This window comes from Molothrus ater, chromosome 27, assembly GCF_012460135.2.
Source record: "Molothrus ater isolate BHLD 08-10-18 breed brown headed cowbird chromosome 27, BPBGC_Mater_1.1, whole genome shotgun sequence".
NCBI lineage: Eukaryota > Metazoa > Chordata > Aves > Passeriformes > Icteridae > Molothrus > Molothrus ater.
This window is the reverse complement of record NC_050504.2, coordinates 3,654,033-3,665,962: the sequence shown is the minus strand read 5'-3', so window position 1 is coordinate 3,665,962 and position 11,930 is coordinate 3,654,033. Positions and strand designations below refer to the sequence as shown.

The 11,930-nt window shown below is 57.0% G+C and overlaps 1 protein-coding gene across 2 annotated transcripts; it reads left to right on the top strand.

Annotated features, from left to right (window-relative positions):
* Positions 1 to 92: 92 nt before the first annotated feature.
* DHX58 (DExH-box helicase 58) lies at positions 93 to 4,961 on the top strand. Of its 2 annotated transcripts, XM_036398817.2 has the most exons (13): positions 209 to 472; positions 550 to 751; positions 832 to 1,022; positions 1,217 to 1,333; positions 1,536 to 1,662; positions 1,742 to 1,924; positions 1,999 to 2,255; positions 2,363 to 2,512; positions 2,734 to 2,895; positions 3,681 to 3,871; positions 4,111 to 4,207; positions 4,432 to 4,656; positions 4,737 to 4,961. In XM_036398817.2, the coding sequence occupies exons 1-12, from the start codon at positions 305 to 307 to the stop codon at positions 4,609 to 4,611; spliced, it is 2,025 nt and encodes a 674-aa protein (XP_036254710.1). In that variant the 5' UTR covers positions 209 to 304; the 3' UTR covers positions 4,612 to 4,656; positions 4,737 to 4,961. The 2 variants fall into 2 exon arrangements, with proteins under 2 accessions (XP_036254709.1, XP_036254710.1); XM_036398816.1 differs by having other exon boundaries at positions 93 to 472; positions 4,432 to 4,961.
* The last annotated feature ends 6,969 nt before the right edge of the window (positions 4,962 to 11,930 follow it).

Sequence of the window (11,930 nt, the reverse complement as noted above, 5' to 3'; positions counted from 1 at the left end):
GCAGAGTTTAGTTGGGGTGTAGGTGGAGGCACAGGGGCGATCTGGGTGCGGGGAGGTTCTGTGGGAGCTCCACTCGCTTTTGGTTTCGCTTCCAGTTGGGAGCCGGGGCTCCCGGGAGATCCCCGAGGCGGGCGGCTCGGCTCGGCTTGGCTCGGCTCGGTTTTCCCCAGCTCGGCCAGCGTGGCCCCCCCTTGCTGTTCCTTCCCCGTGCTCCGCCCGCCGCTCTCAGCGCCGCCTCCAGTTTCGTTTCCCGGCGGCTGCGGCGGCTCCGGGACGCGGAGAGCGGGGAGTGGAACTGCGGGGAATGGAGCTCCGGGGGTACCAGCGGGAGGCGGCGGCCCCGGCCCTGAGCGGCCGCAACAGCATCGTCTGGCTGCCCACGGGGGCCGGGAAAACGCGCGTGGCCGTGCACGTCTGCCGGCAGCACCTGGAGAGCCGCAGGGACGGCAAGGTGGCCGTGCTTGTCAACAAGGTGCTGCCCTGCCCCGGGATCGCGACAGCCACCGCTGGCGGTCCTGGCCGGTGCTGAGTGTGGTCCTGTGGGCGCAGGTGCACCTGGTGGACCAGCACACCGAGAAGGAGTTCCACGTGCTGCAGGACACCTTCAAGGTGGCGTCCATCAGTGGGGACACCAGCCACAAAACCTTCTTCGCCGACCTGGTGAAGAAGAGCGACGTTGTCATCTGCACAGCGCAGATCCTGCAGAATGCCCTGGTGAGCACGGAGGAGGACGTGCACGTGGAGCTGACAGGTGGGCACCAGACTACAAATACTGCTGGCCCCACAGCTGTGGCTGAGCCCCAACCGTCACACCTTGCTCCCTTCCCCCAGATTTCTCACTGCTGGTGATAGATGAGTGCCACCACACCCACAAGGACGCTGTCTACAACAAGATCATGCTGAGATACCTCCAGCGCAAGCTCCGTGGGGAGCAGGACCTGCCACAGGTCCTGGGGCTGACGGCATCCCCTGGCACTGGGGGGGCAACATCCTTTGAGGGGGCCGTAGAGCACATCCTGCAGGTGCGTCCTGTGCCCCCTGTGCTGTTTCAGCACGGCTTCCCCTGGCGTTCAGCAGGGTGTTCCTTGGCACGGGGGTTGATGCCCAGGTGTGTGGGTGCTGGGAGCTTGGAGGAGTCATCCCCAAACTCACTGGGTGAGTAGCATTGTCCTGGGCAGCTGGGCTCAGGGTGGAAGCAGGGTCTTTTGCTTCTCAGATCTGTGCCAACCTGGACACTGAGAAGATCACTTTGGTGCCGGACGAGTTGCAGCACCTGCAGAGCCACGTCCCCCAACCCAAGAAGCAGTATGACCTGTGCCAGGAGAGATCACAGGTGAGGGATGGCTGCTCAGAGGCATGGGGCTGCTCACTGGGTGGAAGATGAGACCCCCCCAAGCCCTGCTGTGTGAGGCACCTTCATCTGAAAGTGTGAAAAATCATTTGACCCAGAGCTTTGGTGCTGGGGGATCCCACAACTGTCTGGGCCATGCAAGCAGCCACAATTCCCATGTCCCTGAGCCCCTCTCTGCTGCCAGGACCCCTTTGGCGATCAGCTGAAGAAGGTGATGGTGCAGATCCAGCAGTTCATGGAGAAGCCGGATTTCCCACGGGACTTTGGCACGCAGGTTTACGAGCAGCGCATTGTGGAGCTGGAGAAGAGAGGTGAGGCTGTGCCAGGGAGGGTGTGGCAGGGCTGGGCCATGGGGACAGGCTGTGACTGCCGTGTCCCCTGCCCTGGCAGCTACCGAGATGTTTTGTCGCAAGACGCGGGTGTGCGCCCTGCACCTGCGCAAGTACAATGACGCTCTGCTGATCAACGACACCGTGAGGATGGTGGACGCCTTCCAGTGCCTCCAGCAGTTCTACAGCTCTGAGAGGGATGAGAAGGACCCCACCGAACAGTTCCTCAGCACCACATTTGAGGGTAACTGAGGGGCCTGGAGGGTGTTGATGCTGGCTGCATTTGGGGTGTCTCTGACACTCCTGTCACCTGTGCAGAGAACAGGGCCAGCCTGCAGGCGCTTGCTGGGGATCACCGCTATGAGAACCCCAGGCTGGCCAAGCTGGAGGGGATCCTGCGTGAGCACTTTCAGCCCCTGGGCACTTCTCGTGGCATTGTGTTCACCAAGACAAGGCAGAGTGCCCACAGCCTGCTGAGCTGGCTGCAGAGCACGGCCACGCTCCGTGGGCAGCACATCAGGGCCGCCGTCCTCACCGGCGCCGGCTACAGCAACCAGACCAGGCACATGACGCAGGTGAGTGCAGGGAGGGTGGGCAGGAGCTGCACCGACCCCGCTTTGCAGATTTTGGGGGTCTCAGAGCCCTACACAGCTGCTGAAGCATCGCCCCTCTGTCTACCCAGAATGAGCAGCAGGATGTGATCAAGCAGTTCCGTCAGGGAGCTCTCAACCTGCTCTTCTCCACCAGTGTGGCTGAGGAGGGCCTGGACATCCCCGAGTGCAACATCGTGGTCCGCTATGGGCTGATGACCAACGAGATTGCCATGATGCAGGTGCTGCCCAGGCTCCCTCTGGCTCTGCCAGGATCCCCCAAAGGCGCAGGGGTGGGACATGGTGGCTCTTGCATTCCCTGCAGGCAGCTCCTTGGGGATGAGCCCATCTCCTTGGCAAGGCGCAGAGGAGGGTGGAGGTGGCTCCGTCCTCACAGGGTGGCACAGAAGGGTTGGCTGTGTCCCTCATCTGTTGACTGCAACATTTGAACCTTGCCCTGCAGGCCCGGGGCCGTGCCCGTGCTGAGAACAGCGTCTACTCTGTCCTTGCCAAAGCCAACACCAGAGAGGTGACCCGAGAGCTGCTCAATGAGGAGCTGGTGGAGCTCATGAAGAGGGCGATTCAGGCAGTGCAAGCCATGCCTGAGCAGGAGTACTTCCAAAAGGTGGGTGCTGGGTGCTGCCGTGGGTCTGGCAGGGCCAGGCAGCTCTTGCTGCTTGCTCTGTCTCAGAGAAGCAGAGATGCAGATTCCCCAGATCCTGGGGTGGGGTTGTGTGAGGGGCCTCACCAGCGTGTGCCCATCCTGCCCTGCCCTCCTGGTCTGTGCTGATAATGCCTCCCTCGGTATCCGTGGATCTTGCTGTGTCTCCCATCTGTCCTTTGCTGACCCCTGTCCCCCGCTGTGGGAATCCACAAAATCAGAGGGTTTTGGGAAAGCTGCAAAAGGCAGGCCTCAGAGACAGCAGAACTGTGATTAGAGCTAAGCAGCAGCCGTGAGATTGGTCTGCAGAAAAATTATTTAGAAAGTAGAAAAGCAAAGACAAATAGAAAAATGGTCTGTGTATTAACGCTTGTCTAGAATAACTCTCTAAGCTACAGAAAAGTTTATCTAGCAAGATATTAGGAAGTTTGAAGCTTAATAATGGAGCTCTGTGCATTGTGTTTTAAGGCCTACAAGCAGGTATTGTATTTGAAATAGGCAAGCATTCTTTTAACCAAAGGTACGTGTGCTTATAGTGGTTGGATAGAACTACTGTCAATGTGCTTTTGCTTTGTGTGATTGGTCAAAAAACTTACGAAGTAAGTTGTAACATTAAGTTCTGTGTCTGCTGCCTGGGATGTGAGCTGCTGGCATCTTCCTTCCCATTGTCATAACCATGTAATGAGACTGATGCTGGAAAATCAAACAGCTCAAAGCACATTCTGGTGACACCCCCCTGTCCCCCCCAGATCCAGGAGCTGCAGAGGGTGGCTGTGGCCAGCTGGCTGCTGAAGCAGTCCAGGATCAGCGAGCGGAGGCAGCTGCACCAGGCGTCTGCTGTTCAGCTGTACTGCATCAACTGCAGCAGGCCCGTGTGCCGGGGCAGCGACATCCGCACCGTGGAGGGCATGCACCACGTCAATGTCAACCCCAAATTCGGGTAGGGGGCTCAGGGGCAGGCAGAGGGGTAAGGGGAGTTATTGGAATATTACCAATATAGCCATCAGGACGTGCCTGAGCTAGTCTGGCCCTTGCTGCTGTGCCAAATAGCAGCACTGTGGTGTTTCACCCCAGAGACACTTTTGGCCGGCTGGATGTGTGGTGTTTCACCCCAGAGACACTTTTGGCCGGCTGGGTGTGTAGTGTTTCACCCCAACCCTGATGGCCCCTTCCTTCCAGGTCATATTACAGAGTTTCCTCTGGGAAAATACAGTTCCCGAGGACTTTCAAGGACTGGGAGCCCGGCTGCCGCATTTCCTGCAACGACTGCAGCCAGGTGAGCACCACAATTCCCCAGTGTCTGCAGCCCAGGCACAGCTGGAGGGACAGGAAGGGCTGAGCCTTGTGAGCTGTGCCACGTGTGTGCTGTGGGACATGGACACAGGCTGTCTCCTGTGGAGGGACACGCCTTGGGAGCAAGGAACTGTCCCCTCCCTGTGGCCCTGCAGCCTGGGGACGCCGTGTGTGCCTCGGGTGACTGTCCCCTCCCTGCCCACACAGGACTGGGGCATGGAGATGCTGTACCGCCAGGTGAAGCTGCCTGTCCTCTGCATCAAAAGCTTCGTGGTGGAGACACCAGCAGAGAAGAGGAGGTACAAGAAGTGGGGGGCTGTGACATTCCCCATCGAGGCCTTTGACTACGTGGAGTACTGCTCTGGCACCTACGGCCTGTCCTTGTAGCACGGGCTCTGTTCGGAAGAGGACCATTCCCAGGGTGCTTTCAAGGTACTGCATGAAAAGGGGAGGCTTCCTCAACCCTTGGACAGAGAGCCATGGCTCACTCCTCTTTTCCTTGCTGATCTGAGCCTCAGCAGCCTGTCCCGCCTGGAGCCCATGGCTGCTGAAGGAGCTTTGCTGCACCCATGTAGAAAGGATGAGATGCTGGCACTGAAAACCACCCAAACCTTGCTCCCCGTGCTGCTGCCTTCTCCTCCACAACCCTGCCAGGAGAACCATCATTTCTGTGGGTCCAGGACACTCTGATTTATGAACTTGATGGCTTCCCATTAAAACACACATGCTAGACTGAAGGGGAAGAGTGGCTGCATCACTCGTGGCAAGAGCTGGTTGGGTACAGGAGGCTTTGAGGGGGGAAAATTGCCCCAGAGCCACAACCCACTGTACCCTGTGCCAGCAGAACAGGGGTCTCCAGGGGACAGAGGCTGTGAGGCTGCCCCAGCCCTACCCCAGCCACAGACAGTGCCCTGAGCGACCCATCTCACCCACCCACCCGAGACCGACCCTTCCCGAGGTGCAGAACGAGCCTGAACCCCTCTGGGGCAGCCCCAGGGGTCCCGGGGGGCTCCCCGCGTCCCCTCGGTCTCACCTGGGAGCGGCCTGGGGAGCGTCCGAGCTGCGGGGGAGCCGCGGGGCTGTGGCAGGAACTGGGACCGGGATCGGGCGCAGGAATGGGCGTGCGGGAGATTGGGTACCGAGGAATTGGGTACCGGGGGATTCATTCAGTTCTGAGGGATTCGGTACCGGGGGATTGTGTACTGGGGGATTCATTCAGTACTGAGGGATTCGGTACCGAGGGATTGGGTACCGAGGGATTAATTCACTACTGAGGGATTCAGTACCGAGGGATTGGGCACCGGGGGAATTCATTCAGTACTGGGGGATTCGGTACCGAGGGATTGGGTACAGGGGGATTCATTCAGTACTGAGGGATTCGGTACCGAGGGATTGGGTACCGGGGGATTCATTCAGTACTGAGGGATTCGGTACCGAGGGATTGGGTACCAGGGGATTCATTCGGTACCAAGGGATTGGGTACCAAGGGATTCATTCGGTACCAGGAGATTCATTCGGTACTGAGAGATTCGGTACCGGCGGATCCGGTTCCGAGGGATTCTGTACCTGGGGATTCGGTACCTGGGGATTCGGTACCGAGGGATTCATTCGGTACCGAGGGATTCATTCGGTACCGGGGGATTCGGTACCGAGCCCCGGACCGGCAGTGCTGTCCCGCCGTCAGCCGCTAGAGGGAGCCCCGCGCCGGGCTGGGGAATGCCCGGGGAACCGGGGAACGATCGGAGGGGACCGGGGGATGCCCGGGGAACCGGCAACGATCGGAGGGGACCGGGGGATGCCCGGGGAACCGGGAGATGTTAGGGAACCGGGAAATGATCCGGAGGGACCGGGGGATGTTCGGGGAACCTGGAAACGATCTGGGGGGATCAAAGCATGCCCGGGGAACCGGGAGATGATCCAGCAAGTACCGGGGAATTCCCGGGGAACCGGCGGATGCTCGGGGAACTGGGAGATGATCCCTCGGGGCCCGGGGGATGCCCCGGCCGGTACAGGGGCTGCAGCGCTCGCACCTGCGGCTCCAGGCGTGTCCCTGCCACACGTGCTGCTGCTGGCCCGGGGACCCCCCTGCGGATGCTCGGCAGGGTCAGGGGGAGCTGCAGGAGGACAAGGACGTGAGCAGGGGAGCAGAGGCTCCCGCGGCGCCAGGCACACATAGCCCTGCTCCCAGGTGGACATGGCCCCGGGGAAAGCAAGCTCCCGTGCATCAGAAACTGGGTAATGAGGCCATTTGAGTTATTTGTAGCTCCTTGTGGGCTGGGATGGCCTCTCCTCCTGCTCCCTAGGCAGGATCCCTCCCACAGGGACCCCAGAGCGTTTTGCTCAGCTCAAATTGCCCTGATTTGTGCTTGGAGAATTCAGGTTGTGAGTTAGCCCAGTGGGTGCCCACAACCCTGGCAGATCTGTCTGTCCTTTTGGGACAGCCCCAAACCAGAATTTCTGTAACAAAACTTGCCCCTTTTTGAGGGGGTGCAGCTGATGTTATGGAATGTGGGACCAGGACAGCACTGTGAGTCTCTCTGGGCTTTGGAGGTGGGTTTGTATCCATCCTCTGCTTATTCTTCCCTCTGCATCCCTGCTTTAACATCATCTGCATTTGATTTCTCCTTCCCAGGGGCTCGGTCACCTTGGGCCTGGCAGCAGGGAGCAGCTGAGCTGCAGTGATCACTGCTGTGACCTTGCTCTGTGTCCTTCAGGGCTGGCATCCTCCTGAGCCAGCATCCTTCAGGACTGGCATCCTTCAGAGCCCGTGGCCCAATCCCCAGGCTGGGAGAAGTCTGTGGCTCGAAGCACCTTTGCTTATCTCAGCTCCACTGCTGTCCCAGCCATTATCTGTAAGCAGAGAGGGGCACCGCAGGCAAACAGCTGCTGCAGCAAGTTCTGCTGGCACAAGCACCCTGAAGGGCTTTGCCCCTTGCCCACGGGCTGCCAGGATGGGCACAGCCCCAGGAGCTCCTGTGGCCTCCTGCCCCAGCACCCCCCGTGCCCCTGGCTGTGCTCACAGAGTCACGGCAACGCAGCAATTTCTTTTTCACAGCTCATTTCATTTGTCAGCAGTGCGTCAGAAAGCTCTGATTCCCCTCTCGAGGCACCAGCTGGAAAACCTCTGGCTCCTCCACCTGGCCGTGCCTCAGGTCAGCCCTTTCCCCAGGGTGGAGTTTAGTGGGATTTAGTGCTCAGGCTGTTATCAGGAAGGAGCCTGAGATGTGACTCGATTCCAGCATGCAAGTGTCTTCCTGGGGAGAAAACTGCTGGGTATTAAAGGGCTCTTTAACTTGGCTCACAGAGAGGGATGATGAGAACTGGGGCTGAAAGATAAAGTCAGGCAAATTGAAATTTGAAATCCAGGGCAGGTCTGCAGCAAGGAGGGCACAGAGCAGCCAAAGCAGGACCCCAGGCACACCTTTATCAAAGAGATAAATAAAGGTGGGGGTCCTGCCCTGAGGGTGGCTCCATCCTGCCCCATGCTCCTGGCCCAGGGGAGGGGACCTGAGGTTCTGAGGAAAACCCTGAGATCACAACACAACCCAGAAGCCCTCTCCCCATTTTGTCTCTGCCTGGGAGCCTGTGAAGCGTGCAGGGTGTCCCTGTCCTGCTGCAGGAGTTAATCCTGCCTGTTGGCATCTCAGGATGCTGCTGGATTAAACAAGGGGATTAGCATCAAACAATTTCCCTCGTGCCCCCGAGTGGGAGGCAGGAAATACAACCAGTGCAGGTTTATTCTGCTTGGGTTCAAACAGCTCCCTGGCATGTGGTGTGTGCTGCCAGCCCAGCCAGTGGCACAGCCGGGCAGGAGCACCAGGGTGGGGATGGCCAGAGCAGGGGTTGCCCTTCCCAGGGGAATTGGGGAGGTCTCCCTGCTCCTTGGCACTCTGGTGCCCACTGCATCCCGTGCCCAGTGTGGATCAGCCCAACCATGAGGTGCCAGTGCAAAGGGGCAATCCCAGCCTGGGGAAGGGGCTGCAGCCCTTCACTGGCTGGTACCAAAGGCAGGACTGGGGAGGCTCCAGCCCCCCACAGTCACTGAGCCCCCTGGCACTGCTCTTGTGGCTGCTCCTGCCAGCCTGGGCTCAGCTGTGGATGGCAGGGGATGGAACAGCCTCGCAGATGTAAAAGCAAAATCTGTTTTCCCAACAGCTCCTGGGTTCCTGAGCCAGGGAATGGTGATGCTGCTCTGATCTGATGGCAGCAGTGCTGCAGGCTGCCAGCTTTCATCCCAAGCTTCGTGCCCACCTGTGATCCCAGGGCCCCCTGGCAGCAGCAGGGCACAACCCTGTGCTCTCAGCCACTTAGAAAAAGTAAAACAAACCCCTTAATCCTGGGGTTTTGATGGAACTGCTCATGCAGCACTGGCTGGAGCACAACAGCCCCATGCCTGGCAAAGAGACTTGACCTCTCTTCAGACCAAAGCACTGTGGGAGCAGCTGGACTCACATCCCCGTGTCCTCACTGGCCCAGATCCTTCGGTCCCTGGAGGTTTCTTGGCTGCTTTCCTCTGAGGAACATTCCCAGGGCAGCCAAGTCCCTGGTCAGCTGAGAACAAGACCATTACACATGCCCACCTTGTTTTTCTAGGAAAGGGCTAAAAATACCATCCTAGGGCTGTGTGGAAAGGCCTGGGCACATCCTCAGCTCCTGGGAATCAAATGATTTACAGCTCCTAGCCCGTGTGTGACCCCTGCAGGGGCAGGGACAGTCCCTGGGCCAGGGCACGTCTCTGTGGGGCAGGGGGGCTGCAGATCCCCCCTTCCTCAGCACTGCCTGGGGTGGCCACTCTCCTCCTTGCCATTTTTAGGTGACAATTTGGGCTGGGCACTGGCAGGATGTGGCAGGGAGGGGACACAGCACGGTGGGGTGAGACCCAGACACAGTCTGGGGCCTGCAGGGACCCCTGGCACGAGCTTCAATATCCAAAAAATCCCCCAAACAGAATTTCATGCACTAAATCTTAGGGCTGCAATTCTGCTGAGGCTTGGCTTTATAATTGGATCTGTCAGAAACCCGTCACACTTAATGTGCAGCTGCCAGCCTGCGTGCAACTCCTCAGCTCTGCTGGGCAACGGGAAATCTGCTCCTGGGATTTTCCAGCTTGAGGAAAGGTCTAGTTTGTATCTCAATTTCTAACCCTAGGAGGAGGGCAGCCCTGGTTTTGACTCGAGGTGCCTCAATTTCCCTCTGTGCCAGGAAGGTGGTGGGATGGGGATGATGCTGCTGAGGAGTGGGAGCCCAGTGTGTGAGTGTGTTCTTCACCTGAGTAATCAAACCCTTTATGCAGTGTTTGATTAAAGGCCACAAAACAGATTATCTTTGATTCTTCCACTTTATTTTTGTTGCCTTCATTTGTCCCTTGGAGATGAGAGAGTTGCTCTGGTGCTTATTAGTCACAAAGCCCCAACCTCGCGCTGCGTTCCTGCTATCTGAGAAATGAATTATTAATGGTGCATTAAACAGAGACTGGAAAGGGGCCCTGGGACACTGATAATCAGGAGCTAATTGAGGAAGAAATGAGATACTGCTCCCATTGCAGAGAAAGGACTGTGCAGTGCTCTGATACCAAAGGTGACCCTGCTAAAATTCCTGGGCCAGCTGAGCCTGGCTCTGCCTGCTCAGCCCTCGCTGGTGGCTCTTGTGTGCACCTGGCTGGGATCTTCTCCCTGCCTGGGATGTTCTCCCTGCCTGGGATGTTCTCCCTGCCCAGGATGTTCTCCCTGCCTGGGATATTTTCCTTGGGAAATGGAACATCTCCCCTGGGATGTTCTCCTTGGCTGGGATGCTCTGCCCTGGCCAGGATGTTCTCCCTGACAGGGATGTTCTTTCTGACAGGGATGTTCTTCCTGACAGGGATGGTTTTCCTGACAGGGATGTTCTTCCTGACAGGGGTGTTCTTTCTGACAGGGATGTTCTTCCTGACAGGGATGTTCTTTCTGACAGGGATGGTTTTCCTGACAGGGATGTTCTCCCTGACAGGGGTGCTCTGTTTCAGGCATCAGAAAGAAATCAGACAAACGCATTTCTGGCCCTGGAAAGTTGCTGCATCCCAGATTCTGATGGCATGAAGCAGACCCCAGGGCTGGCCAGGAGTGTGGGCACAGGCAGCTCTCTGTGTCCCAGGGCTGATATCCCACCTCAGGATGCTGGATTCTGCCTGGAGCTCACCTGGACTCCTTCACAGAGTGACTGGGGCTGAACAATTTCAATCCATTTTATTTGTCCTCCTTTACTGTTTTCCCACACACATTTCAGCTGGGCCTGTCAGATTTCTCCTCCTCCACTCTGGCTGCATTAAAGGCTCACCCCAGCCCTGGCACCACCTCGGGGGTCCTGTGGGACATTGCCACGAGGTCCTGAGGGTGGAGAAAGATGAGAGCATGGAGAATTGTCACTGTCACTGTCCTCCCTGGCTGCGGGCTGCTGCTCTGAGAACATCAGGCTGACACGTGCCCAGTGTCCCATCACCTCCCCTCTGCAAACCCCAGGAAAGCAAAACCCAGCTTTAGGACTGTCCTAAACTGTCCCAGGACTGTTCCCCTCCTGGTGGGCTCAGTGCCACCCCCTCCCAACAGCCAGGCAGGGCTCCCTGCTCCAGCTCTGCTGAAGCAGCAGCAGCTCACCCAGACTCCTTGCATAAATATTTATGCACTGATGCAACACTTTTTCTAAATATAAAGCTTTATCTGAAATTTCATTTAAACATTAAGTGTAGATAATTTATTTATAATTAATGTAGACATCAAGCCCCATCTCTGGAATGCCTGTGAGCTTTCATTTATAATTGGGAGGTAAGTCAGGAGCTAGAGGCTGGGCTCTTATCAGTTTCATTTTAATTTTCCTCCTACAGCAAATGAAGCTGGTGCAATTCATCTCATTAGGAGGAAGCACAAAACTCCCCTAAAATAACAGTTTTATGGGGAACAGGTAATAAACCCATCTTTGTTCCTCTTTGATAATGTCACTGGGGCTCACAGATCCCACCAAAGTGTTGCTCTCCCTTAAAAATAAATCCATGAAAAATTAAAAAAAACACTTTCCTATATAACAAGATTTACTCCTTGCAATTATGCAGAGGGAGCAGTTATCAGCCTTCTGTAGATTTTAATTAAAAGTTACAATAGGAAGGAAATAACAAGGGCCACAAAATAACAGCGGCCTCTCCCCTGACAGGGAATTATTGGTGCCTCTCAAAGCAATGCCCAGTGCTGGGGCCAGCGGGTCCCAGGGGCAGTGCTGGGGTCCCTCTTTCACTCCTGCAGCTGTGGGGGAGTTCCTGCACCCATGGGTGCCCAAATGGGGGCCCAGCTCAGCTCTGACCCCTTTGTGCTCTTGTTTGTGCACCCCAGTTAGAGAATGGGGCTGTGGTGCCCATGGGGTGGGGTTAGGGTGAGGATTAGGGTTAGGGTCAGGGGGAGGGTTAAGCTTAGGGTTAAATTTAGGTTTAGGGTTAGGAGGTATCCTTGGGGTTAGTGTTATGGTACGGTCAGTGTTAGGATTTGGGTTAAATTCAGGGTTAGGTTTAGGGTTAGGGTGAGGTTTAGGGCCAGGTTAAGGGTTAAGGTAAGGATTAGGGTGAAGTTGAGGGTTAGGCTTAGAGTTAAATTTAGAGTTAGGGTTAGGTTTTGGAGGTAGCTTTGGGGTTAAGGTTATGGTTAGGGTCAGTGTTAGGAGTAGGGTTAAGATCAGGGTCAGGGTTA